Consider the following 27,478-nt stretch of genomic DNA (forward strand, 5'->3'; position numbering starts at 1 on the left):
AGACTGTCAAAATAAAAGCCCAACGAATTTGCGCGGAGATTTACTGAGATGAGAAAACCAATTTGCCAACACTGGTTCACTGATGTGAGTTTGGATTTTGCCTAACTCTAACTATTACAGTTGTATTGCTTGAACACATAATTCAAAATACACAAAATAATTCCAAAGTATATTTATTTACCCTTTTAGACAAAAAGTCAGTAGTTTTTTGTCAGACGGGAAATTAATTCGTTTTTAATGGTAGTATATGGCTCTGGGTAATGTCAGCAAAAAGGCTTGTATTACTGTTGCCAGTGATGGGAGAAGTACTCACATCCTTCACTTAGGTAAAAATAAATAAATAAATAAATAAATAAATAAATACTACAACAGAGTAGAAATACTGCATAGGTAAAAGTTCTGTATTCAACCGCTACTTGTAAAAGTACAAAAGTATTAGCATCAAAATATACTTATGTGCTAAAAGTAGAAGTGCTGCTTTATTATAATATTGGATTATAACTGTGTATGCATTAATGTGTCCGTTGCTTTACTGTTGAAGGAAGTAAAGGTAGAACTAATTTAATGGCTTTATAACCTGCTGAGTAGCTTTTGAGCTACTGGCTTTTTCTTGATTATACTTTATTTTGTATTATTAATTTGAATCCAGAAAAGTAAGTGGCACCCTAACTACAGTAATCAAAGAAATATACTGAGTAAAAAATACAATATTTGCCTCCGAGAAGTAAAAGTAACTCAAAATTGTACTTGAGTAAAAGTACTTAGTTGCTTTCCACCAGTGCCTACCTCTCCTCCACACTACCCTTTCAAGAATATTTCTATAAAGGAGCATGCAGTGTGTCATGAGATTACACTGTTGCGAGAATAAAGTCCTTGGGATGAACCATCTAACCTTGAAGGAGATCTTTGAAACACATCAGCAGACACTGAAACGCATTTGAATAATAATAATAATAAAGCTCTATTCTTAGCCTCACACACATAAAACAAAAAACGAAAACAAAACAAAACAAAAAACACTTTAAAACACTCTATAATCATCAAACAAACATGAAATACAGAGAGCATTAAAAGCTTGAAGACAATAACCCATCCAGAGAAACTTTATCATGAGCATATTTTGTATGCAAACGATGCTGTGTGTTGCTGTGAGCCTACATAGCTGCAAGGTTCGATATAAAGAAATCTGTGGAAAAAAAAATGTTATCTGTGAAATAAAACTTCCATAGTAACATAGTAACACATTTTATGTTTTAGACTTTTATTTTTAATGAGCATTCGTCTAATTTCCGGTCATATTCTGGCTGTTGATGGCTGACTTGATGCTGCGGACACCCTCATTATAGCCAGCCAATAAATGCAGGGGGAGGGGCCAAGAGAGGCGAGGTTGGGCCTCTCTTAGCTTTCAGACTCGCATAAACTGGAAAACAAATGCCTACATATAATAGCCATCTATAAGGCTGCATTGACAAAACTGGACAGTTATGTAAGTATGGACGAACAAACACTCATTGTCATCCTGCTCCTCTCTGCACACATCATGCAGTTTATTGCTCTCACTCTCCTCTCCTCCCTCCCTTATGTAAATCTATATATATCCCTGTGGAGAAACAGAAGGAATGCATATGGTCAGAGAGCAGACTGAATGGGTTTATAGATGACAGGATATGAGTGTCCACTAGATGGAGCCAGAGACTTTATTAAAAAGGCTCTCAAGCAGACTTTCACTTAAACATGACATAACAGAAGGACAGGTGTAACTGCCTTGTATGGTAATAATCACACCAGCGCTTCTCCTGTTATGACCAGTCAGCTGCATGAAGCTTGTATTTACATCTTGTTTTGTCTTTCTACAGTTTCTATACTGCACTCAGGCTCTCACTGATACAAGGTCTATGTTTTTGACATGTTTTTTTTTTTTTAATTGAAATACCAAACACTGGAAAGGCATATTAATATCCAAATTAAAAACATTCATATACTCACATAGGTGTTTTCACTTACTACCCATCTTTAGAAATATATTTATAATGTTCCCCTTCTTTATGTTTACCTGTGTCCACTTCTTGGGTCTAATCCAGTTTGGTGATATCACACCGTTTCCAGCAATCATCAACCTGAGCAGAGGTCTAATCAGCTAATTAACTTCACTGAAAACACCTGTGTAAATGTACAGAACATTTACTTGGAAAAAAAACCAACTCCCTGTTTAGGGAATGTCAGTAAAGCAGACATCATTCCTTTGGTCGTCAGCCTGTTAGCGTAAAACACCTGGATACCTTTCGCTGCACCTGTGAAAATTTTACATGGCTGAAATAAAAATATTTAATGAAACAAAAGAAACATAACATGAACTGATAACATGACAAAACGTATCAATATGTAACATTTATATTATGTTGTCCTTGATAATTTTGACCGGTAACGTTTGTTTAAATGCCAACACATAATAAAATTGTTTATTTTAGGTGCAACGACTGATGGCTTTCCATCTTCCAGCCAAGTGAAAAACCTTTGTTTAGTTCTTCTCTACACAGTTCACAGATCCCTCTGAACTGACTATTTATTGTTCCCTTGGAATCTCACTGAAACATGGATGAATATCCTGTGCAGTCCACTTTGCAGGGAACTACCAGACGATCAGAATGCACCCCAGGATTTCTGCATTTCCGTACCATTCCTTTCTTTAGGATTTTTTCAAAAATAATTCACTGAATTAGTTTTTTCTATAGCTTTTGCATGAGTTCAGTTAAAAGATGAGTCACCACACACACACACACACACACACACACACACACACACACACACACACACACACACACACACACACACACACACACAAATAAAGGTCCACAGCTCATAGTTAGTTTCAACAGTTCTTTTATAGAAACATGACAGAGTCTTTCTGTATTTCTGAACAGTGCAATCCACTACTCTCCTCCATAAAGCTAAACATGGGCATTAACAGATTATCATCAATTATCAACACCACTCTAAACACTCACAACTATGTGGATTTCATATAGTTGACATGAAAGCATGGACAGTGGGTTAGGTTGGTCACAATAAGCAACTAATATCTACATCAATGTTTACCTTACACAGAGTACAGACAACAGAAGTAGTGCGAGACACTGACACAACCTACAGTATGTGGACATTTAAAGAAGTTTTTGGTAAAAGGTTTGTGTTACTGATGTATGACATCACTTTCAGCTCAATCAACCAGAACTATCAACAATCAAGGAAGAATTCAGTTGTAGGAGGAATTCTCTAAACGCTGGATATGTCAGTTTCTTCATGTCAAAGACTTTTCAACTTCTAAATACCACAAAAATTTCAACTGATTGAAATGAAAGTGACAAAAAAAAGTGTGTGTAGGTCCGAGTGTGTGTGCGTGTGAAGGTGCAGGCTGTGGATCAGTAGCTCAGTTATCAGGCAGAAAGCATCACACTCTTCACAGCAGGTACACACACACTACTTTCTGTTGCTCTCTAACAGTAAAAGAAAAGCCTCTTGGTGGTGTCAAATCCCGCTGCTGCTCCTCTGTGTTGTCTGTTGGTTGCAGGTTCGGGAAGTCAGTGTGTGTTCTGGTTGACATCTTAGCAGTCGCAGGAACGACCTGCGGACAAACACACAGACAGACAGGAAATTCAGATGGTTAACTTCCTGCTTAAGAATGTGGCCAGTGATATAAAACTGGGGTTTCCAAACATTTCCATGCTAAGTATCCCCACAAGAGATGCTCATTCGATCACTCGAGAGGATTTTGTCTTTTTATAATCTGCAGTTTATGCACCTGATGGTAGGAACAGCTAAATGAAGTGAGCAAAGATCACCGTTACAACAAAAACAAACAACAGTTCTTAGTCTTCAAATGTTCATTTGTTTTTTATAGTGAAGTTCATTAAAAAGCTTAACAAACATACTTTGGCTTTTAGAGCATTTTGCCTAATAATTCAAATTAAATGCTTTGACAAACTGTCAAGTCAGATATTAGTATAGATGATATTTTTTGGCTAATATAATATCAGCAGATACAGTTGAATTGGCCAATATCAGCAAATATTTGTTGTGTATTTCTAACTATAATATGAGAATCATTCTCTGCTTTTGGAGATTGACATGAAGAATTAACACACTCATTCCAGTAAGATAATGAGCCAAGAGAGAAAGTGTGTGTGTGTGTGTGTGTGTGTGTGTCATGACTGCAAGTGGAAATTGCCTCTTTGTGCAGTATGTCCCTGTGGGCTCCTTAGACAGCGCACACACAAAACACACACACACATTTTTCCATATGGGCCACCAGAGTATTTTTGTATGTCAAAGCATTTAAAATCAAACAAGCTTTGTCTTCCAGTATCATCTAACAATGTCAGCAAAACTTCAAAAGGACAACTCAGTCTGTGTTGTAGGTGTTTCCCCTGCAATGAAGGCCTAATAAAAGATACTAGTATACTGGGAGGTGTAGGATCCTGTGTGATTTGGAGTTTGAATTATATCACTGACCAAAAGTTTCGGGTCTCTCAACTTTATGAAAGTACCTCTGTAAATGTTAAGACTTGTAGAATCTACTTGTTGATTTGCTCGTTTGTACTGCATGTTACAGACGCAAGACAGAGCGCCTTTTATGTCTGCACCACTACATAAAACAGGAGCTGTCTGTAAAACCGCCCTTCTTACTCTGCATGCCAGACACCCAGAGTCCCACCACCTGTTGAACAGCGAGGTTCATGGCATCTCAGTCCAGCACTATGGGAGCTTTCCATACTGTGTCAGTATGTGAGTGTGTGATGTGACGACATTTACAATGAAACAGATGGGCAGAGTAAATATAACTTTAGACCTTGGCAGAACATCGACCGGGTGATGAAATCTTGAATATCTGAAGCTGTGTATCCTGCTTCACACAAGTCTACACATGTATGTCTACTACATATGCAGAATTGTATTTTTGTTGAAAGCAAAACAGTATTTACACATAGGTGTATTTAGAATAACTAGTGTGTGGTAATGTGAAAAGGAGAACCTCTCTTCTTGTTTTAGCTGTTGTCCTCATTTCTCTCACTGACTACAAACCCAGCTTCCTTGGTGGGTCAAAAGATATTTTAGTGGAGATCAATTACAGTAAACTGTAGTCAACGGGGGCTGTTTGAGGTAAAGGAGGCTTTTCTGGTAGGTGAACTAACATTACCTTGGTCGGACAGCATCTGCTGAGCATTGCTTCCTGTCCTCCTTCTGCAAAGAAAACAAAAAGAGAGTATAAGGGGAAGGAAAAAAGTAGACTTCTATGATTTTTATCTACAAATACTTCATTAACTAAAACTACACAATCTTCAGAACTTGGTAATACACACTGCTTTTATGATATAATATTAAATGTAAGCATTTAGTTTTCATTTCAATTACACAGATGTTTTTCATGTTTAACTGTATGAAGGTTCACCTCTTGTCCTGGTTGAACTTGCACCTGCAGTGGCCACCTGGAGCAAGAGAAGAGAAGCATTGACTTTCTTTATGTATCATGTATTATCTGTGTGTACTTAAGCGTCACTCGAGTCTTTTTTATAACTACGTATGTGTAAATAAGGGTGTGTCAGTGCGTCTAATTTGCATCTTACTGAGCAGGATGGTGATGCCAATGAGACAGAGGACAGCAGCTAGAATCAGGCCTCCAACACGCAGTCTGTGGTAGTCTGCACAGAAAGGTCATGGTTACCATTTCAAAAATAATTAAATAAATAGATACATAAGAAACACTTCTCAAAAGAGTGCATCCTGATATTGCACTGCTCTGACTGCATACAAAGTAAACTTCTAACTCAGATTGTATGTATATGGTGGTGTATTATTTACATTACGGCAGTTTTCCTAAAATTGAATTAAAACATAACAATGTATCACCTTGATTACAGTATCCCAATATACCACAATATATTGAATGATCTTAAACTCTGTATTGTGATATGCCTCCAGATGCTTGCCAATACACAGCCCTAATTACTACACAAAACCTTCATCTGCAGGTAAAAAGAGCTTTAAAAAGTGATTTAAAAAATGAGAGTGAAAATAAGTTAAAGAATAAATTACCAAAGGTAAATGGGTCATCTTCCGCTGTAGGAACAGAAATAAAAAGGGTCAGTTGAACAGCAGATGAATGAGGATTTACAGACACATCCACATATCAAACAGTGACATCATAAAGTCAACAGTACAAAGTGAGACGAACAGACACAATGGCCTAGTTTGATTCTCTTGCTAATGATTGACATACCTGACCATCAAATCAATACCTTTCAAACATTATACTCAATTTTAGATGAACACGTAAAAGAAAAAAATGGTTCCTATGGCTCTCTTTTCTTATAATGGTCAAATAATTATTAAAGAAAGCCTTTAATCATATCACCCGAATATTTACTGCAGTGTACTTACAGTTCTGTTCTTCTGCAAACACCAGCGACACAACTGCAAGAGTTCAGACAGAGAGACACTTTACAACAGAGAACAGCTTGAAGCATCTCGTTTTGTTTGTTAGAGATTATGAGGATGGAAAAACACAGTTGTTGGTTTATTTGGAAAGTAAAGATTCATGTGGTCTAAAATACCCCAGACAGTTTCAATTATGTTGGTTTTGTGCACTTAAAGGGAGAGTTTACCCCCAAATCAAAAACATATATTTTCCTCTAGCTTGTAGTGCTTGTAGTGCTCACTGTAATATCCTTAGTAATCAGGTCATGATTTCGGGAAAAAGCCAGTAATGTTGAGTTTTTTAAATGTATTTTTGGTGCCATTTAGGTCCTTTAATATTCTAGAGTAGGCAAACATCTCTACGGCTGATGGCAAACTGTACTGCCACTGCAGTCCAGAAGGATGATACATAGTTTTGATTTTGAGGTCAACTGTCCTTTTAATATTGTAGTAGATATCTTTTTTGTTACTTTTGAGGAAAGACAGGTAAATGCCATGTCTGTCAGATGAATGAAACTGTCAGTATCAGTGAATAAAACACCTCTTAAGAAGCTCTTAAATCTTGGCGGTGTTTATTGGAAATCCAGATGTTTAAAAATCTTACATAAAACTCAGCCTGTTTCGTCTCTCCTCCTTATCACCCCATCCTTTCTCTTTCATTACACCTGAAGGAGCTGTGGATGTTGTTAGCCTCACCTTTTCAGCTCTGCGATCACAGAGCACCTCATCTGCCATCTTTTTTAACGCTGTTAAGGATTTGACTTTATTCTGTAGGACACATGATCAAATCAAACGGTCTAAAAGGGACAACCAGACAACCAGTGATGAGAGGATCTCGCTAACCACTTATCCACCCTGCTGTCTCCTGTTTCACCCCCAGACATGTCACTTCACGTCACAGAAATATAAATACTTGAGCAATGTGCTGATGGAAGACAGAACTTCAGGCAGAATTTCCTGCATGAAGAGGAAGTGGAGCTAACAGGTCACAAGTCCTCTCTGACATGACATTAATAAAGTTTAACGGCAGTAAAAAAAAAAATGAAATCACTTTGCTGTGTGACTTTTAACAACAGGAAGCTGCTTATTTAATTGAGTTCTTGAGGATTTTTCAGGAGAACTGTGGTGAAATGAAAAGGCTTTAAAGAGTTGTACTCACTGGTCATCAACACCAAAGCGCAGATCTTTGACATCTTCAAGCTTGAGGCTGTTGACCTGTGGAGATAAATATAGACACTGACATCAACAACAATATCACTGACAATTAGATTGATGTTCTTAGCATATTTTATACGCAGCTTTTATAATTTAGTTACCACAGCAAAAATTTTCCTTAAAATCAGCAGCTGAAAATCTGTATCTTTTCTTTTAACTTATGTTTGCATGACGATATCTAATTGTGGTGCATTGACGGGCCATTTGAACAAGGCTCTAGTTGTATTAACGTGGGTAAATAACGTTATCCCCAGTCCCAATGGCATAAATAATCAAATTTTAAAGGGGTGTGTGCATGCTAGAAACGCTGATTACTCTACTCCAAACTGGCTCATATCAGCCAACAGAGTCAACACAGACCTGATGGAACATTTAAGGTCTCTGTATTTTCTGACAGGCACTAAAAGGACGTAAACACGTAAAAATGAACTCATCAGTCATACAATATATGCATCCATTCTCTCTTGAGCACACACAAAGAAATCTGATCGAATTTAGACAGGCATAAAGTGGTTTCTGCTGCTCTCTTTCACATTGAGACACACGCAGAAACCCAATCTGATGTTGATGGGTACAAAGTGCTCTAATGGAGCTTTAACAGACAAGTGGATCTCTCTGGGTAACGCATTACACTGCTGCCATGGCAAAGCTTCAAAGCTTAAATCCTCTCTTTTAATGTTACCTTTTAATTCCCTACAGACGTACTCCTTCATATATTAGGTGCAGAATGTATGCATCTGTGTACATGTAGTCACCCCCTGAGACTGCCCAGATTTTCTTTTTTAAAATTAGATTTCACTTGCTGATGAAAAAATCTATGAGAATTTTATCAAGTGCACTCACCCTTCCAAAGCTATTCCTTCTATAATGTCATTTTAATATTATTTCTAGCGTACATTATGCGTCATTTCCTCTGCATGGTCCAAAACCATTTTTGGTTTTCCATTGGCAAAAGTTATGGATGGTACCTGGTATGTTTTTGGGTATCATATTTCAAATGAGCTGAGCTGATAAAACATTGCAGATGCAGGTGCTCTGATGTAGGATTTCACAAACTCTCCTGTTGTTTTGCAGTCTTTTGTCCCCTTTTGTCTTGTCTTTCTGAAAAAAGTTTGTCTCCTTGCTGCTGACAACATATCAAGAATCAAGAACACCATCCTGTTGATATTGTCCATTATTTCTGTGTTTGTGTGGCACTTGAAATGCACAGCAGTTGTCACCTGTTATTATCTGCAGTGGAAAACAAAATTTAGAAAAGTATCTGGTGTCAAAAGTGATCTGAGTCAAGCTGAATCGAGCTGCAGCAGAAATGGGACTTTAAGCATGTAGGTCGTTAGTTTTTTTAAGTTCCATCAGGCAATATAGAGATATTTTTATTTTATAATGGCTGCTAATTAGCATTTTTATAGGCATGCATTTATTGAGTTTTGATTTCAATAATTCTCAAAGATCAATTTTACCAAGACATAAAATTTAAAAATTCCATACTTTTCCAGACTCAAATTTTCAGACTTCTCCGTAGGGGAAGGGATGGTTTCATTACCCAGAAACTTTTCTGATAGCTACATCACTCCATTACTCATACAAAGTCAGACAAGTTGAATATTTGGTTATTTGTGATGCTAGATATATAGGCTATTCAAATATATTGCTGCATTTTCTTTCAAACTAATTTGGTCATGGATGTCTGGATTTAGTACAGTTATAAGGCAACTGGGCACCTTGCTTTCACTGACATGATGCTCACTCTGGCCCACGCGATCACACATAGAGGTAAAGATGTTGGCTGTGCTGGCTGCCTCCCCCTAACACCATGTAAAACATTATAACTGTTTCCAACTAAATGATCCAATTATTTTAGAAAATCAGAACTTTATATTTTAAAAAACAGAAGAGGGACCCTTAGTCTGGAAACACAAATATTTGTCCATACTCTTTTCTGTTTCTTGCAATGACTAAATTCTATACTTCTCCATACAAACCCTGAATATTAAAAACTGCCAAAAAAAACTCTGTTGAATAATTCTGGGCAGAGTTCTCTCCTGACATTGAGTCAGAATTTACAATAATCTCACATATATCATCCTTAATGAATCAGTAAATTTCCTGACAGTGACACTGAGTTGCTGTGTGTCCCTGCTGTGTAATGCTGGAGCAGCAGCAGAGGTAACATGTGCACTGGGAGGAGGAGACACACCTTAAATAACGCCGCAGTGATTTTCCACTTACTGCACTTTTCCGCTCGGTGCGCTCCACAGTGAAGAGCAAACACACCCGTGCACATTTTGAACTGCCATTTACACACAGTGAGGGAAAACTCTCGCAAACAAGAACACATATGCATAAAAATGCTCGGATGACATTAAATTCACTTGAGGTCGACTAACTCACTGACTTACTATATCGAAGAGGTGATTTGAATACGCCTGCAGTATGAGAGCATCTAGTCAAATTAGTTTGCCTGTTGCACTGGTCTGAATTCCTGATGAAGCTACTGGGGGTATTGGACACACTTTTTTTTTTAATCTTTTATCTAAAGCTTTTCCTATTTTAGAAGGGTGGTGGTAATTTAAGAAAACACTCAAGACAAAATAGTTGTACATTAAAGGTAGAGCTATGGAGATTTTTTTATGAGTGGGTCCTTATTTTGTTTGTCTCATGCACGCTAAATGTGGTTTAGTTTGTAAAGTTTCTGTGAGGACACACAAACAACAGTGACCTTTGAGACTCAGATGTGCCAAAAAAGGAGGATGTAAGATGTAAAACAATGTGTCTCCCTCCTCTGCTGTTGGTATTTGGAGTTTGGCAGAGAGAGAAAAAGAGAAGAGCAGGATGAGTGCTTCTCTCCTGGTGCCTCTCCACAGCAACCCAAGGCGAGTCAGGGGGAATGTAGAGGACGGGAAACAAGCCAACAACCACTAGAGAATGGTTTACCTCAGGAGACAGAGACACTGAGAGGAGAGTGACGTGGAGGAGATGGAGGGCAAAGACAGAAACAGGAGAGAGAAGGACAGGGACAGAGAAGAGGGCACAGAGGGCAAACTGAGGGACAGACTGTTGGAAACTAAGGCGAGGCAGAGAAAGAGAGGAGTGAAGGGGAGTAAAGAGACAGGACAGCAGGGGAGTACAAAAGAGGTGGCGCCTCCCTCCTCCTATTTGAAGATCATATTCTGAAGCAAATGTTAGTGTAGGTGGAGCTGGGAGGTGAGTGCTAAAGGTGTGTCAGAGACAAAGACACAGCACCCTGGTGGATAAGCAAAGTACATATATGGTATAGATAATATATTTGCAAAGCTGACATTTAATATTAAGTATCGGATTCTGGTTGTTTATGTGTGTGGAGTGTAACGAAAGATTTTTCTCATTGTTGATTACTCTGCATTTTATTTTTGTGACAAATCAGGGATAGATGCCAATATTTTTCAGCATTTTAAACTACAGTAGTACATTTTTGGTGGCCCAGATGTAAACTTGCGTAAAAACAATCCAGAAAAGACAGTAACACAACTTAACACAGCCTTTCTTCACTGTGACACTTGTGATGTGGTGTTTCATGGAGACATTGTCTCCCATGAAAAACGAGCCAGACTTCTTGGCTAGTTAAGGAAATTAGCAGCACACCGCGTTATATTACATCCTTAGTTATTTCATATTCACTCCTGAATTCACTGATATTTCGTTTTTTCATAGTTGATAATGTTTCATAGTTTTAAATGTTTCTGGTTCTTCTGCTCATGTGAGTAGTTTGAGTAGACTTAGTAAACCCAGACTTCAGTAGCCATGACATGTCAGTAGCTCGTCGGTGGCAATTACTGTTCACTGTTTTCCTGAAATGCTGAACTAAAAGGCTTAAAGTGGTGTTTGTTGAACTGTAATGTTGTGTTGATGAAGGTTCATAGTATGAACATAAAACTTGGAGGCCACCTACATGGAATATTTTGTGGCCACAGAGTAACTTTTTGTGGCCACGGGCCATCGTGGCATGCTTAATGTCAAGCCCTGCCTAATTGCTTTGTCTGTAAAATCTGAGGAAGTAATGAAAAATGCAGATCACATTTTTCCAGAGCCCGAGGCTGGTTTTGTCTGACTAACAGTCCAAACTCAAAGATATTCAGCACGCTTAGACAAAAACATGACGACAAAGAAAAGCAATAAATTCTCACACTGAAGAGGCTGAAACTAGCAAATTGGTATTCTTGCTTGAAAAGTGATAATTAATAAATTATCCAAAAATTACAGATTAATTTTCTATCAATCAACAAATTGTTTCAGAACTATTTTAGTTATACAGTGGAAACCTCTTGTAGTGATAATATCTATCTGGGTCAAATTGATCACTATAAACGGGCGACTATAACAAAATTGTTTTGTTCTTTATTTCTAATTTAGATTATCATCTAATTTGTTTATTTATTACATTAAATTTTGCTGCTGCATCTTGCAGGGAATGATTCTGTCCCAAGCTTAATAATTGATATAAGTGGTTTTCACTGTAGTTTCATCCTACATACAACTTTTAGAAAACAAACAACAATCATGATTAGCAACCAGCAAAGAATCTGCTTTATTACAAATATAGCTAAGGAAGGAATCTCATATCACGTACAGAGTAGTTTATTTTCCCCTGAGTACAAATTCCCTGTGGAGCCACTTCTCCAGTGCCGCCTGGTTTAGATAAAGACTTTTCTGTTCTGGCTCTGTCACGCTACTCTGCCTGTCTCCGACTGTCCCTCGTTTTTTTGTTTTTAGCTCTTGCTGCATCTCTGTTTTTTCTTCCTGTCTTCAGGGTTGTTTTTCCACTTATTTGTCTCTTTCTGTGTCTCTACATCCTCTGCCTCATTCATTCCGTCCTCTTGTCTCTGTGCAATACTCCTTCCCTCTTCTGTAAGAAACTTTCAGAATGGCCCATTTGTTTAAAACTACTGTTTCACACTGCTCTTCTGCTTTTGTTGAGCTGCTGTCCTCTTTAAACCTCTCCTCCACTACTTCCCTTCTCTGACACACTTCTGCACGTCCTTGCTCCTTCACCCGTCCCATGTCCTCTCCTTTTGTTAAGTCTTTTCCACTCATTTATCCCTTCCCTCACAAACTCCCTGGAGTACCGGCTTTCCAGGCTCTATGCCCATCTCACACTCATTACACTATCAGCTCTCTTCCATCCCCCTCTTGTCCACCAGTAATACCACAATACACTGCAGGGCTGTCATAAGAGTCATAACTCTTAAATGTAGCTCTGTATCAGCCAGCCAGGGATCCACTTCCTGGTTTAAATAAGGGACACACCAATTGTGAAATTCTGGGCGATCCTTTTTCATTATAAAAAAAAACAGACATGCCAGAGCAGTGGCTCCATCTCTGAATCAGAAGCTGGGTATGTAACCTACTGATGTCTGAGTCTGACCACAACTAACCGACACAACATTTAACCAACTCAAAATTAATGCAACACAAAAGATGAACATTGGCCACTGCAATCATATATCATCGCCATCTTGTTGCTGCTGTTGACATTCAACCTGACACAAATTCAAAAATGCACTACAAAATTATTTCCTGTATGTATAGTTATATATATATATATATATATATATATATATATATATATATATATATATATATATATATATACATATATATATGTATATATATGTATTTCCATTCAGAATTGAATTGTTATTATTATTATTATTATTATTATTATTATTATTATTATTATTAGTAGTAGTAGTAGTAGTATTCATTATCTGTATATATGGTGTATGTTATTATGAGGGAACTACAACTCTATTCTCAGTGTATCAACCAATACCAATATTCAATATCAACAATATAATAATCAGTGCTATGCAAGTGCTATGTTTCTATGAAAAGTCTTTATTCTCTAGTAAGTTACTTAAAGTAGGTCTCACACAGATATCTGCATTGGGGATTAAACAAATTCAAATGTATCTTTTATTACACAAAGGAAATCAATCAATCTCCGTTATACTGGGGTGGAGGTAAAAATATCAGCGACACTTGTTTCAAATTTGGTCAAATAGGACCAAAACTATCTGAATGGCCAACCAAAATCTAATTCTTAAGTTCAACGGTTACCAGGACAAAAAAACACTGTGGACAAAACAAAATATGTAAGTGAACAAAAAGTCTTCACCGTAATTCTGACTGTGAAACTGTTTCTCTGCGACACTTCAGCCAACAGTGCACACATACAGAGAAATACTACCTGTTGGCTTTGAATGTGAGACAAGTGTTTACTTTGGAGTGACTACGTGAATTGACAACACACATACAGAATCCTATGTACACACACACACACACACACACACACACACACACACACACACACACACACACACACACACACACACACAGTCAAGTCCTTTGAATAACAAACATTTGTCCCTTAAAGGTGCAGGAAGACATTCTGGAGAAAGAAAGTTGATCGTTGAGTCTAATTCCCAGGTTGTCAAATTACCACTGCTTTGAATTGGTGTCTCAAAGATGGTTGATTGTTGAGTTTCATTCCCAGGTTGTGAAATAATGACTTTTTAGAAATGAGACCCTACTATCAACTATCTTACTGACCTGTGATTGGCCAAAGTCTCCTGTCATGGGCTAGATTTTGTAAAGCCTGCAAACTAATCTAAGAGGAGAAAGAGAAGTTTTCTCTCAGACCACCTGCATCACATTATGATTAAAAGTTATTTCAGAATTTTTTCCCAGTGATGCCAAAAATAAACTGCCTTCCCCAACTTTAAAAGTACTGAAATAGGAATCAAAGCATTCTACTACAACAGCCAAATATTAGGCAGCTCATTAATTCTTAAAAACTGCTTCCCATGTTCAGGTGAAAAAGTGTTTGAATCTATATGAGGTGTATGTGTGCATAAAAAAAACATATGCTACTCATCAACAGTGTGTGTGAACATATTTCTTGTTGTCTTAATGCTACTGTGTTACTTCATTCAAAAAAAACAAACAGAGATTCAATTTGGGCCTCCTCTATTTCATGTGTGTATGAGAATGTATGTTATGGGATGTGGTGTTACACAGTAGTTATGTGTGACTTCGTCCCTGTTTCTATTTTTCCAAGCCCCCCTCCCTAAAACATGCACACCCACCTGTTTGAATGTTGGTGTGTGTGTGTGTGTGTGTGTGTGTGTGTGTGTGTGTGTGTGTGCGTGCGTGCGTGTGTGTGTTTGTGTTCCTGTACTGCACTACAAAGACAGCTGCCTATTCTCAGTGGCATGTTTTATTCCTAAATTAGCAGCGCTGGATTCCAGTGTGCAGCACATCCTTTATGACACACACACAAACATAAACACACACACACACACGCACTCACACACAGGAAAGTCTTGCAAGTCGTGGACTAAACACATTCTGAACCTGCTTTACACACCTCTCTGCTTTTATCCGAGCTGAGACACAGCTGAACTCAGCTTAACTTGTCCCTGGTTTGACTTTATCAGTGAACTCACAGTACATGATGTTTCTCTGGAAATGTGAATGATAAAGCATGTGACCTCAAATGGGTTTTTTTAATTATGAAAAAAGCAGACTTCTTTGTCTCTGTGGCCGCTAAATAGCGAGACAAAAACAGCTAACTTCTGACCAAAGATTCAGTTTCAGTTTCAACAGATGTCACTGAAGTGTTGACTCCATTGATATGTACAAGGAAAAATGCACAACAGAAATAAGAAGGAAGAGGGCAGGCAATGCAGGCACTTCACTCATGAAGTAAGCGAAAGAGAGACCAAGAAAGGGGTGGAGAGGGAAAGCATAAACAAGTTATCAAGTTGGGAAATAAAAGTGAGCGTGAGAGGGAGAGAGGAAGAATTCAACCCTGGGGGAAAGAGATTGGGTGGCAGGAAGACGGGGTAGAGAGCAGTTGGGAAAGAGAGGGAATGAGAAAGGACACAAAGAGACAGACAGAGGCTAAGAGGGAGTGGAGCATACTAGAGCCATGAGTCACACATGGTAACCACAAGGCTAGTAGTGAGTGGAGTGAGCGGCTAGCAACAAACTGCACGCTCCTCACTCTGCAGTCATAATCACAGGATAAAAGGATGGACTACATTTCTCTTAATTCCTTCCATGCTTTAAACAACAGGGTTTCTGCTTTTATAACTCTGTGCCTCTGAGAAGATCACAGTTTTGTAGTGCACTGTTATAACTAGGTCACTAACAATTTGTCAGTTTTTTTTTCAATTGATCAGTTAGTTTTTTGTTCCAAAAAATGTTAGAAAATGGTGAAAAGAGTTGATCACTTTTCCTCAAATCCCAAAATCTTTTGTCCACAACATAAAGATATTCAGTTTACTGACACAGAGGACTTAAGAATCCAAAAAATATCCACACTGAGAAGATGAAATCAGAGAATTTGGAAATTTTCCTTAATAATGAAAAAAAAAAAAACCTCAAAACAATTAGAAAAATAGTATGTGATCCATTTAATAGTTGACAATTGATCAATTACTCAACTACTTGTTGCAGCTCTAGTTATGACACTGTTATGAACTCTAAGTAAACATATTTGGAGGAGTTAACAAATCATAAGTGATTAGCTGTGTCTCTGCTTAGCGTTGTGGTTACATGGGTAATACGCTGAAGGTCACAGTCACATACCGAGAACAAAATCAATGCCTTTTTGTTGAGGTTTCTAAATTTGTGTTTGTGCGCCACCAAAGAGATGCGAAGAGAGGTGAGGAGAAAGTGTCTCGCCTGAGAGCACTCTCTCCTTCTCCCCTCCACCTCTCACTACTGTTTTTCTTTTTTTAAATTGTGGTCATGTGAGGAAAAGTGAGGACAGGGAGCTAAGTCTGTTTCACCTGTGAAAGGAAAGACAACTCTGTCTGTCACCCTCTCTCCATCTCTGTCTCTCACCCTGTAACCTCTCTCATCTCTCTCTGCCTTGTTTTTCTCCCTCTGTTCATATCAGTGGCATTAAGGCGTGTTTAAATCTGTCAAACACAAAATAAAGCAGATATTCTGCAGTTCGACAGGTATGAGTTGGATGTGTAATCTTTTTCTCTCTGTGCGTTTGCTTGAAATTGCCAGTCAATTATGCTACGCAGATACAGTTTTATGACTGCCACAACATCTGGGCCCTGACTTTATAGGGCTATTTTGTCCTTTAAAAATGTAGTCTATTTTTGTCACCAAGTACAGATTAGACTGCAGGGAGACTGCATTTCCATATTTGTTAATCTTAGCTGAAACCATTTCACATGACCCAATACTAAAATATCCAAAAATAGATTTGGGACTGTTCTTTATTTTAATCAGACTTTTGAGGAAATTCTTAAATCTTTGTTGCTAATGAGGCATAGTCATGTGTTGCAAGGCAAAATTGATTTGTTTGGCAGAAGAAGAAGAAGAAGAAGCAGAGCTACAGATAGCTTGTCAAAGAGTAGCATGTGAGTTAGCTTTTGTGGCATGTCTACGGCCATGACAACACAACATAGTATACAAACGCAGTGCTTCTTGTGCAATTGAGTTCTCTCTGTATATGGTTTGAATGTCAGCAGTTTCTGCTCCATTCAATGGAGTGGACATTTAGCCATGTCCAGTCTGTATCTGTAATCAAGGGTCAAAGGAACACATTGAATCAACAGAGCTGCTCCAACTATTTATGCATTTCTAGCCTTTTTTACAATCAGTTAATTTCTTAAGTCATTTTGCCAGCCACTTCAATGTACCTCATAAACAGTATAAAAATGATTCAGAAACTATGGGTCGACTGATTATTTTTCCAATGATTAGAATCAGAGTTTTGAGAGCTTAAGATTAAGAACTCCAGATAAAACAGATTCATTTGAAAATGTTCTACTCTGGTTCTAATGCTGTACTGGGATGTAGACACAGGAGCAACAGGTCTTGCTCATTCTTTCACTTCCCAGCTGATAAAAGAACCTGGAATCACTGGATAACACTTTAGGTAAGATAACATTACAAGGTCCAGCTACAAAGTGTGGACATGTAATTTGTGACACAATTCAAATTGGATCTGTTGCCATAGACTGCTGTTTCCAATTTTCTTGAGTAAGGCCCCACGGGGCCTCTATTTGATAACCAAATAATTATTGACACTATTTAACAAGTAAAAACACAAAATTTTGTTGCTTTTTTTTTACTGTAACCTAACCTAAAATATTAATTTGATCAGTCCAACAAATCATCTGTATTTTGCAGTTCTTTCTTTCTCACAGTTCTACATTTGACAGCATAATTTTACGTCTCCTGTCTGTCCTTCTCCCAATCTGTCCTTGTGCCACATAGTAGCAAACTGTTATCACCGCTGGTCTTATCAGCTGGCCTTTTCACACACACACACACACACACACACACACACACACACACACACACACACACACACACACACAGGTTTACAGTATGTGTTCAATAAGGCATGTAACAGATATTGAAAAATACCACAAGGGAAGGACTTCAAGGTAAAATGTCTCCACTGTCCACTCTGCTATGAAATGTTATTTATTTTATGGTAATAAAAGATAAAGCATAAAGACTGTCATTCATTTTATCTGGTGGACTTAAAGAAGGACTAAAGGTACAAAAGGACACAGTGCAACATTTTATGAAAATCAGTGAACTTAAACCAAACAATATACTTTTCTGTTGACAGGAGCAATGTGATCAAAGCGCGTGAGGGAGGACTATCCTGACCATTACGCACGTTGGCCTGAGGGCGCACGCAGTTCCATTGTCCTGGCACTGGTGGGTCAAATCTAGAAGGTAACCCTGCATCTGTGAGCCCTCGCGAAGTTTGTACACGTTGTTTCTTCATTGTGCACGTTGTACAAACTAATTACGCTTTATAATGCGACAACGCAGTGGTAAAGATATAGGTGGGTTTAGAGACTGAAAACACCTTGTTACGAATTGGAAAAGATCACGGTTTGAGTTAATACCATCACTCTCGCGAGATATTTCGCGGGTCTGGGGTTCCCTTCTATGGCTCAATGCCAGTGGTGGGCTCGAAGGAAAATGTCAGCTGGATAACACTAATAGCTTTTAATATGCGTATGTTGTATTGTACTTTAATATTTTAAAACAGGACGGACTTTCCTCTGTAAAAATACGTTTATGTGTTTTAATCGTGTTTTTTTCTTATTTTTTAAGTGACTGAATGAGCCAGTTAATAAGAAATACAGTGATTTAACAACAGTTTTCCATCGGAAGTAAACCTGTTTAAAAATCAAGCGTAAATGTATCCTTTAGCTAAACTGTGCTTCAGCCGCTTAAAAAGATGCTCACAACATACCAGGAAAACTCAAACTCCATAAACAAATTTCCTCAAATGAAGAAAACCCCTTGAAGACTTAATCTCGTGTGAAATATGAGCTTCTTTTGTTCAACACTTACCTCTGACGCGACGAATTCAGCAGCGACAAAAAAAAAAAGACGAGGAAATTTCTGTGAAGCAGGCGGATATCTGAGTCAGAAACAGCGACTTTTCTCCACACGCAGCGCCCACACCCTGCAGTCTGCTCCTCCACTGTCACACTCAACAGGTTGGCTCGGTTTTAGAAAAGGGCTGAACCCAGGAGGAGGAGTGGAGCTTTAATGTTTGTTTGTCGAGAACGAAGACGTCGAAATCTGTGGAGTTGGGCGCTGGTTTACCTCCACACTGTGGTGTAAGTGAAGGGTATTAACAGAAAGAGGCAGAACAAAGCTGGAAAAAGATGCAAAGTAATTATAATATACTATGGCATAATAATACAGCCAGACAGAGACGAGCTATATCATACTGTCCAGTATTTTTTAAATATAATGCAGATTTTATTTTATTTATTTATTAGAGGGAGTATTTAATATAGTCTACATTTGATCGTCGTTTTTCATAATACAGCTGGGATGTTTTGTATTATAGTTTGTTATAATTACTGAATGTACCTTTTTAAGTTTACTGTTTCAGTGCTCTGTCATTTTGGATTTTAAATATATAAGAATATTGGCCAATATGTCGATATCAACATTTTTTTACTCCCTAAAAAAATTCATAACAGTGCCTGGGCTACAGAGTCAACAAAATCAAAATAGTCAGCATAAAACAAAAAACATTAACAGTACAAGTAAAGTAATCAATCAATCAATATGACAAAATAGAAACAACTGAAGGAATAGCACTAACAATATTGGATAAAGACAACAGATCAACCTTATCTGTAGGTGTTAAGTTTCAGTGGTAGAAGTTAAGGTCACTGAAGGTCATAGAGTAAAACCAACTGATGTACGTTACATATGTGAAAAACAACACAGAAATATTAAAATTTGGGTTAGCATAGTGACATTTATTTTATTAATAATTTATTTTAAATGTCCACACCAAAGGCTTCTAAGAAATTGTTTATTTCTCCTAATCTTGTCACTATTGAAATGGTTGACCACATGGATAATCTAACTCTATAGTTTATATCATACAGCAAAACATCTCATGAACAGCAAGCGATAATGACTAAACACCACATAATGCTCCTAATAATGCACTACTTTGTTAACTATATGCAACATTATGATATTGACTAACTTAACGGTATATGTGAGACAGACTAAATATGTTGAGAAGGGAGAAACATATTTGTTACAGATCTGGATACAATTTGAAAACAGAAGCGCATGACAGGGGCTTCATCTGTTTCATCTTACTCATGACATGTTAATCTATGAGACTACTTTCACATGTTGCACCATTTCAGCGGTGCTTTGTTTTTTTTTTTAAATGAATGGTGTTTGTTCCCACAGGTCTGCACAGGTTTAATGACCTGAGCTGGTGTGTTTCCTCCAACCCCCCCCCCCCCCCTCCACCACCACCATGCATCCAGTGTCTCCACCCCTTCACTGTCAGCTCTTCTTCCTGGACCAAACCGGTTTGTCAAGCACGGTATCAGATTTCGCTGTTGTCGTCTTCACCTTTTCTATAAAGTAAAAGCAGAGGGCGGAGAGATAGTTAGCGTGTCAGTTTTGGGAGAAAAGACAGTAAGACATTGTTCACACATTCAGACACAAACAGTTTTAGTGAGAGTTATAAGAGAAAAACATACTTGTTCTTCCTGGAGCATCTGTTATCTGTGAAGACAAAGCAGGAATTGTTACTGAGGTTACACACACTTTAATACATCAGTATGTCTTTATTAATACTCCGAGACTGGCAGAGCTAAGACTTTAATTTGGGATTTAAAGAAAAACTATTTGCACAAAACTTTTTACTCATTATTGTGGTCTCCATGACTCTATGAATAAATAATATTTTTTTATTCCTTTAGTCTTTTATATAATGTAACACTGAATTTGGACCCACCACCCAACAGTCTGCAATAATAATAAAATTAGCATTTTCTTGCAGTGATATGGTGCTGATACCATGTTACTGAAACTGTTTCTGCTAAACACAGTACTGCTGTATATAACAGCCTGTAGAATATCAAACACTTCATCTTGCAAAGGTGGAGACTTTCTGTTTTAGTGGACAGACTTTCTTCTTTAACCCCTTGACACAGAGTGATGCAGTGTCCATAAATCTGCTTACAAAACAGAAAAAATATGCTCCTTATAACTGCAGATATTGCCTGAGAATGATCACATTTTTTTTTCAGTATCAAAGTAATTCAGTGGAAGTTTTCTGGCTACATTGCAAAGAGTTTCTTTTAATGGAGCTAAATGCCAACATAGAAACAAATATTGGCATTATATGGTGTTGTTTGTGTGCTATTACTTTGTGTACTATGGTCAAATGTGTCCCTCTGACAAAACAACTGGCCCCAGTCTGGTCCTCCTGACCTTACTGTCTTACAGTATTAATTTTTTTGTGAGATTTCAGGACTTACAAAGTATAATGCCGAGTCCTCCAGCCACCAGCAAGCAGGCACAGAACAGGCCTCCGATTCGTAGCCTTTCATAGTCTGTCAGACAATAATGTTACAAGTTAAGAGGGTCCTGATGCACTTGATGAAACAAAAAAAAATATTTCAAAGCAAGGATCCTAAAACTGATTGGAATTTTTTTTAAAGAATTCATGCTTCATCTAAACTAAATTTTGCTTTTTAACAATTAGATTTTCAGAGGTTGTGTTTGTCATCAGGTACAAATGAATACATGATACATGCCCTAATCTTTTCATAATACGGTCAAACAAGTGAGATGATAGATTGTATGAAGTAGATTATAAGAATTAGGAGATAAGAGTGTCTGTACTTACTGTAAACAAATGGATCTGCAGACCAAACACAAGAGAAGAAAAAAGAACAAAAAAGAATAATGAGTAACAAACTTCAAACAATTAGACAACGTAAATGATTCAATGAATTAGTTGAAACTGAGCAAAATTTTTGAGTTTTAGTCTACTCTCCTTCATGCTATAAAGATATTCAGAGCTTTACAGGTAGCAGTGCAGACGGCACATTTGTTTAAGAAAGTGTTTCTGTCAAGCCATTGTTATGGAGACAAAAGAAAGAGACGTGTTTGATTTCTTCCTAAACCAGTTTCTCAGTAAACCAGTCTCAGAGCAAGGTGGGATGGAGGTAGAGTTTTGACCTTACTTGCTTCAGTTTCCATGAAAAGGGTGAAGAGCACTGCAAGAGAGTGAGACAAATAAAATGTTAATTTTGTTGAATGGGTGTCAGTGCTCTGCTAGAGTATGTCTCATAGACAGTTAGCATTTTTAACAAATAAAGACTTCCTCTTGTTTAAAAACAAATTCAGTTTTGGCAGGTTTCAGGGATATGTTTTTTGAACAAGTGAGGTTTTAAATTCTCTTGAAAACAAAAAAAAAAAAGTTTGTGGACTTTTGTCAGTATGATCTGAAAGATTTTTGGTTTTACCTAGTGAGTGTGATCGGCTCTGCAGTATTCTGTTGTCCACGCATTACTGTAGTGTAAACTGTAGTCTGCTATGAAAGGTTCCCCCAAAAATTGAATACATACGAAAGACTATTTCTTCCTTGGCCTGTAGTGCTATTTATCCCTTTAGATAGTTTTGGTGTAAGTTGCCCAATTTTGGAGATATTGGCAGTAGATTTCTGCTTGCAGTTTATGGTAGGAACTTCTTTCTGCCATAGAATCTACTGGAACTACTTTATAACTACTTTTTGTGTAGTAAAAAAGAAAGTAGTCCTACGTGAAACAGCTCAAAACAGGGTATGTGGAGTATGTTGAGTAACTAGACATTGGTTTGAATTTTTCCTCTGAGCACCACAAGCCAAGTGCCATTTAGGCCCATTACATTGGAGAGAAGGTGAATATCTCTTCGGCCAGTATCTCTGAAACTCTGCAACTCACACCAACTACTATCTAGAAAGATAAATACCTCTACAGGCCACAGTGTGTGTTTTGAGTTTTGATTTTGGGGTGAACTGTCCCTTTAAGTATGCCCAATTAATCAGTGGCATATAATATAATCCTTGATGCACAGACTTGAATTCTTTGAGCTTCAAAATAATTTTAAACTGCTTTGTGTTTACTAGTTGTTGTCAAAATTATTATTTTTCACCAGTGGTTGAAGAAGTCCTACAATCTTTTGTTTGTGTTAGCAGAAATACTGTAGTATAGTATTACAGGTACAAGTCCTGTATTCAAAATGGTATTCAAGAAGAAGTGCGGAGATATTATCAGCAAAACGTACTTCAAGTATCAAAAGTTATGCAGAACAGCTTATTTTACAGTGATATTTAAGTATCAAAGATTATTACATTATTCTGTTTTTATCAGCAATATATACACATGTAAGAGCATTTTAATCTTGTACTTCGTCAGTGTGTTTCCCAAACTTTTTTCTGGGGAACCACTTTTTAAAAATGACAAACCATCACATCCCAGTTTACAATTTCCCCTATTAAAAAATCTTGATAATTAATGTGTGCATAAATGAACATTTCTGACTATTTTTACTGTCATTACTGCATCACTTTATATCATCTGGATGCATGCTAACATGCACAACAAACATATACACATGTTAAATACTTCATAAGTGAGAAATAAATGTATTTAGTCTGAGTTGACTGTCCATCTTGTTGTTTTTATTTCCTCTCATCAGGAAAACAGCATAGTTCATTTTAGCCTGTAACTATGAGACATTTCAAGTTGGTTTAAACATGGAAATGCAAGTTCACCTGCTGCCTTGAAAGTGCAATGTATCTCAACTTGAAGATTACTTTTGTTTCAATTCAGAAATTAAAGTTAATAAAGTTGGTTTAACCACAATGTTCTAGTTGTCTCAACATTGGTTATTAAGTTGTCAAAGCTGAGGTTTCACTTGATGTTTTAACTTAATACTGTGAGTTAAAACAAAGAACTTTACATTATTAATGCAAGGAAACCTCTCTTACTTAGTTGAACAAACATGCATTTCTGTATCATTGTAACTCATATTTTCAAGTTAAAACAACCCAACCTCATGTATACATAGCCTCCCTCTGCAGTGTATAACTAGATAATGTCCATTCTTCAACCTTGCCATCGTTTCAAGTTTCTCTCAAACTCGAAAGCCACAGGAACATTTTTTTTCTCTTGCTCCCATCTTCCCACACCTGCGATTTTTCTCTCTTGTTTCAACTGCTAACTTGAAAACCTGAGATCAATCAGCACATACAGATGTGACAAAAATCTCAAACAATCAACACAACGAATTACTGTAAGTTTAACATCCACAGAACTACAGCTACAGAGTTTAAAATTCAAATCTCGTCAGAGCTACTTGAGTTAAAGAAGAGTGGAAATAACTAAATGGGACTGTAATGTTTTACAGTGTATCTCATAAATGAGACAAAATAACTGCCTTTAGGCAAAATTTACAGGCTCTTGTTTTTTCCTCTCATCAGTAAAAAAATATACACACGGCATACACATCTTCAATTTGTGGAATTTCTTGCATGGTCTTTTGTTTATCAGGTGTCTCTAATAAAATCTCTGGTGACCCAGCTGTGGGTCCTGAACCAGTGTTTGGGTCTGACTGATATAAGCACATAGTGAAGTAGCAGAGTAGAAGTGTAAATTTGCACGAAATTGAAATATTGTACAAGTATAACAATAAATTGTACTTAAATATTGTACTTGAGTAAATATACTTAGTTACTTTCTAGTGCTGTCTTTCACACAGTCTCTCAGAGAAAACAGAATGATCCATGACCTTGAAACCAGATGAAACTGTTGACCTTGTTTTTATTCTTTAGTTAGTCATAGAAAGGAACTCTGTTTCTGCAGGATACTGGTGATGTGAGAAGGTGTGTGTGTATATAAGTGCATATAGATGCAAAGTGTGTTCTCTATTTTTTTTACCTGCCATAATGGCCACAACAGTGAGGCGTCCCATCTTCAACACAACTAAGAGTCAAACAGAAAGAGAGAAGGACAAAAACATGACTCTGAGACAGACAAGATTAAAAAGCAAAGCGCATTTTCCCATGATCATTTTTCTCTTCTTTCTCACACACTTGCAGAGGCGCAAGCGCAAACCGCACACTTCTCCCTCTCCCCAGGCAGAATGTCCTTGTTGTGTGAGAGGTCAGTGTCTCGTCAGCAGGGATGCATTCTGGGTGTTTGGAGAGTAAACAGCGGATCATTTTTTGTCTTGGGGCAAAACTCAGTGGGTCTCCAGACAATTTTCCTTCAGACCCCAGAAAGACTTCATCGCTTCAGGCCAAACACTGTCATGTGCTTTACAGTAACTTAAACAGATTTTCTGACCCTGTGATTTCAAACTAATATCAGCAGCTGAATTTATTATAGACTTTATACATTTAGAAATTAAATATATAAAACTTTTTAGAAGGTTTTGTAACTTTTGCTTTAATTAATTAATTTTATTTTTAAAATAGATTAAAAATATCATTTTGGCATTTTTTTTTTTTTTTTTACCACATATACATATAAATTTGCATTGTCCCCCTCAAATTAAATTAAAGTAAAATAAACTAAAATAAAACAGAATAAACTAAACTAAACTAAAATAAAACAAAATATGCATTTTAAAATAGATACATATGCATAGTCATAACATAAGTATTATTGTTAAATTGGCAAATGCACAGTCATGTTCTTGAACCCTAAAAAAGCTCATTAATGCTAAGTTGACTTACTGCACTGTCCTCCCTATGCTGGTAAATAACTCTATGAATGAAAATATGTTTTACAGACATTTAAAATACATACTATGTGTATTAGAAAACTAGGCATGCAAAAGGGCATTTCAGTGACCTCACTGTCACCTCTAATTGGCCTTGGACACCTGTGGGTGTCCTCCATGGTCCCATTCACTGCATTCAGTGCCTTTGCTCTGTCTGCCTGTTGTTTAAACCTTGCATGGCAAAAGTATAGTGAACTTATCAATAGATACAACATATTTAACATTTTTTATAGATGTTTAATAAGTCTTACAATAAGATTAAGTACTATCTTCATCCTCTGTGCATAATGTCTTGCAGGGATATACAGTTTACACCAACTATTCAAGAAATGGACACCAGCTAAAATCAAGGATAATACAGACTCCTTAAAATGGAGTTTATGTTCATATATCTTCAATGACAGCCTCTGTCCTCTGTCAAAAAACATCACTGCAGCTAAGACAGCATGACATTTGTCAAGGTTAAACTGCAGACAGGCCTCTGTCTTTAAAATCTCATGTCTTAAAATGCCTCCCACTTCTCAGCGACATACAGACTTTTTCTGCTTGGATCTGAAGTGATTTTATAAAATTATTTTTTCCCTTGCTAATGTGGATATTACAATTCAGTGCCCTTCACATTCTACTGTTCTGTCAACATCCTCTGCATTCTTTACTCTTTTGTTAACTGAATCACTGCAGTGCTAGACTTTTTAAAATGTTTTCAAAACCTCATTCAATTTAGAAAATGTGCTGTTGTCAAGGAAAAAAGGTTAATTAAAAAGAGTAAAAATGCTGTTTTATAAGCCAACACTAATCAAAAATCATACCATAAACCATTATGCTCATCATAATGTCATAAATTATAAAAAGAAGCCGTACATCCCCTAAATGCAGGTAAAAACAAGAAAAAAAAAATCACTTTTCATCACAGGCATTTTTGCTATTCAGTTTGTTGTAATTTTTCTCCAAATGTCCAATTTAAAAGCTCGTCTCTCAGTAAATTCCTCAGGTGGCTTCCACCCACCACAGGTATTTCTTTGATAGTGTAAAACATTCTGCTCCCACACCAAAACCTTCAGCATCAATGAAAATTACTCAAGAATCACATCCCTTATACACACCGTTTTCACAGAAAGGTGACCTTGACCCTAAAGCCTAACTCCCATCCTGCCTTGCTTCGCTGTACAGTACCTGTGCTTACCTGTGCTGGCGGTTCAGGAGCAGAGGAGTGTGTGTGAATGTTCCAAGACACTGCCTGGTCAGAAGTGTGTATTTTCTATTTTACCTGAATAAGTAGCGGCTGCTCCTCCTCTTTGTTTGGAGTATAAACTGTAAGTGTCTGCATGTGTCGGTGTGTACAGGAGACGCACATACAGGAGACCAGTGGCAATGTTATTCCATAAACATCAGTGTGTGTGTGTATGCATGATGGTGTAAAAGCCATTTGTAGTTATAGTTAATATACTATATACTTACACTCTCAGTCTTACAATAAGACACAGATTCCATATAAAAGTTTTCATGTTAAATCAGCTTTACACTGTGATTCACCAGTAAGACTGCTGTGACACCTCAGAAGAACCAAGTATTTACAATGAAGGTCCAACTGATACTGTTTTTTGTCAATACTAATATAATAAAGAGTAAGTAAAAATGTGATAGTGAT

The 27,478-nt window shown here is 37.2% G+C and overlaps 2 protein-coding genes across 3 annotated transcripts; both read right to left on the reverse strand.

Moving 5' to 3' along the window:
* Positions 1–2,863: 2,863 nt before the first annotated feature.
* On the reverse strand, positions 2,864–19,233 carry fxyd3 (FXYD domain containing ion transport regulator 3). Its single transcript, XM_084726187.1, has 8 exons — positions 19,075–19,233; positions 7,631–7,686; positions 6,436–6,468; positions 6,091–6,114; positions 5,622–5,696; positions 5,447–5,483; positions 5,195–5,238; positions 2,864–3,622 (listed from the first exon to the last, which is right to left on the reverse strand). Exons 2-8 carry the CDS (start codon positions 7,662–7,664, stop codon positions 3,603–3,605), a joined length of 267 nt encoding a protein of 88 aa, XP_084582313.1. The 5' UTR covers positions 7,665–7,686; positions 19,075–19,233; the 3' UTR covers positions 2,864–3,602.
* Positions 19,234–19,982: 749 nt separating this feature from the next.
* Positions 19,983–27,097, reverse strand: fxyd11 (FXYD domain containing ion transport regulator 11). 2 transcript variants are annotated; one of them, XM_084726188.1, is made up of 7 exons: positions 27,014–27,097; positions 24,984–25,028; positions 22,248–22,280; positions 21,908–21,922; positions 21,537–21,611; positions 20,754–20,778; positions 19,983–20,627 (listed from the first exon to the last, which is right to left on the reverse strand). In XM_084726188.1, exons 2-7 carry the CDS (start codon positions 25,015–25,017, stop codon positions 20,597–20,599), a joined length of 213 nt encoding a protein of 70 aa, XP_084582314.1. In that variant the 5' UTR covers positions 25,018–25,028; positions 27,014–27,097; the 3' UTR covers positions 19,983–20,596. The 2 variants fall into 2 exon arrangements, with proteins under 2 accessions (XP_084582314.1, XP_084582315.1); XM_084726189.1 differs by having other exon boundaries at positions 27,004–27,065.
* Positions 27,098–27,478: the final 381 nt, after the last annotated feature.

Source organism: Lutjanus erythropterus, chromosome 9 (genome assembly GCF_056507025.1).
Source record: "Lutjanus erythropterus isolate fLutEry1 chromosome 9, fLutEry1.hap2, whole genome shotgun sequence".
In the NCBI taxonomy this organism is placed as follows: domain Eukaryota; kingdom Metazoa; phylum Chordata; class Actinopteri; order Lutjaniformes; family Lutjanidae; genus Lutjanus; species Lutjanus erythropterus.

Excerpts from the sequence above, each read along its gene's own strand:
- fxyd11 (XM_084726188.1), bottom strand. The coding sequence starts at position 25,017 with ATGGGACGCCTCACTGTTGTGGCCATTATGGCAG. Across the intron at positions 22,281-24,983 it reads TGTTGTGGCCATTATGGCAG|TGCTCTTCACCCTTTTCATG; the intron begins GTAAAAAAAATA and ends ACTCTCTTGCAG. Across the intron at positions 20,779-21,536 it reads AGGACTCGGCATTATACTTT|ATAACAGATGCTCCAGGAAG; the intron begins GTAAGTCCTGAA and ends TTGTCTTCACAG.
- fxyd3 (XM_084726187.1), bottom strand. The coding sequence starts at position 7,664 with ATGTCAAAGATCTGCGCTTTGGTGTTGATGACCA. Across the intron at positions 6,469-7,630 it reads CGCTTTGGTGTTGATGACCA|TTGTGTCGCTGGTGTTTGCA; the intron begins GTGAGTACAACT and ends GAACTCTTGCAG. Across the intron at positions 3,623-5,194 it reads GCAGATGCTGTCCGACCAAG|GTCGTTCCTGCGACTGCTAA; the intron begins GTAATGTTAGTT and ends GTTTGTCCGCAG.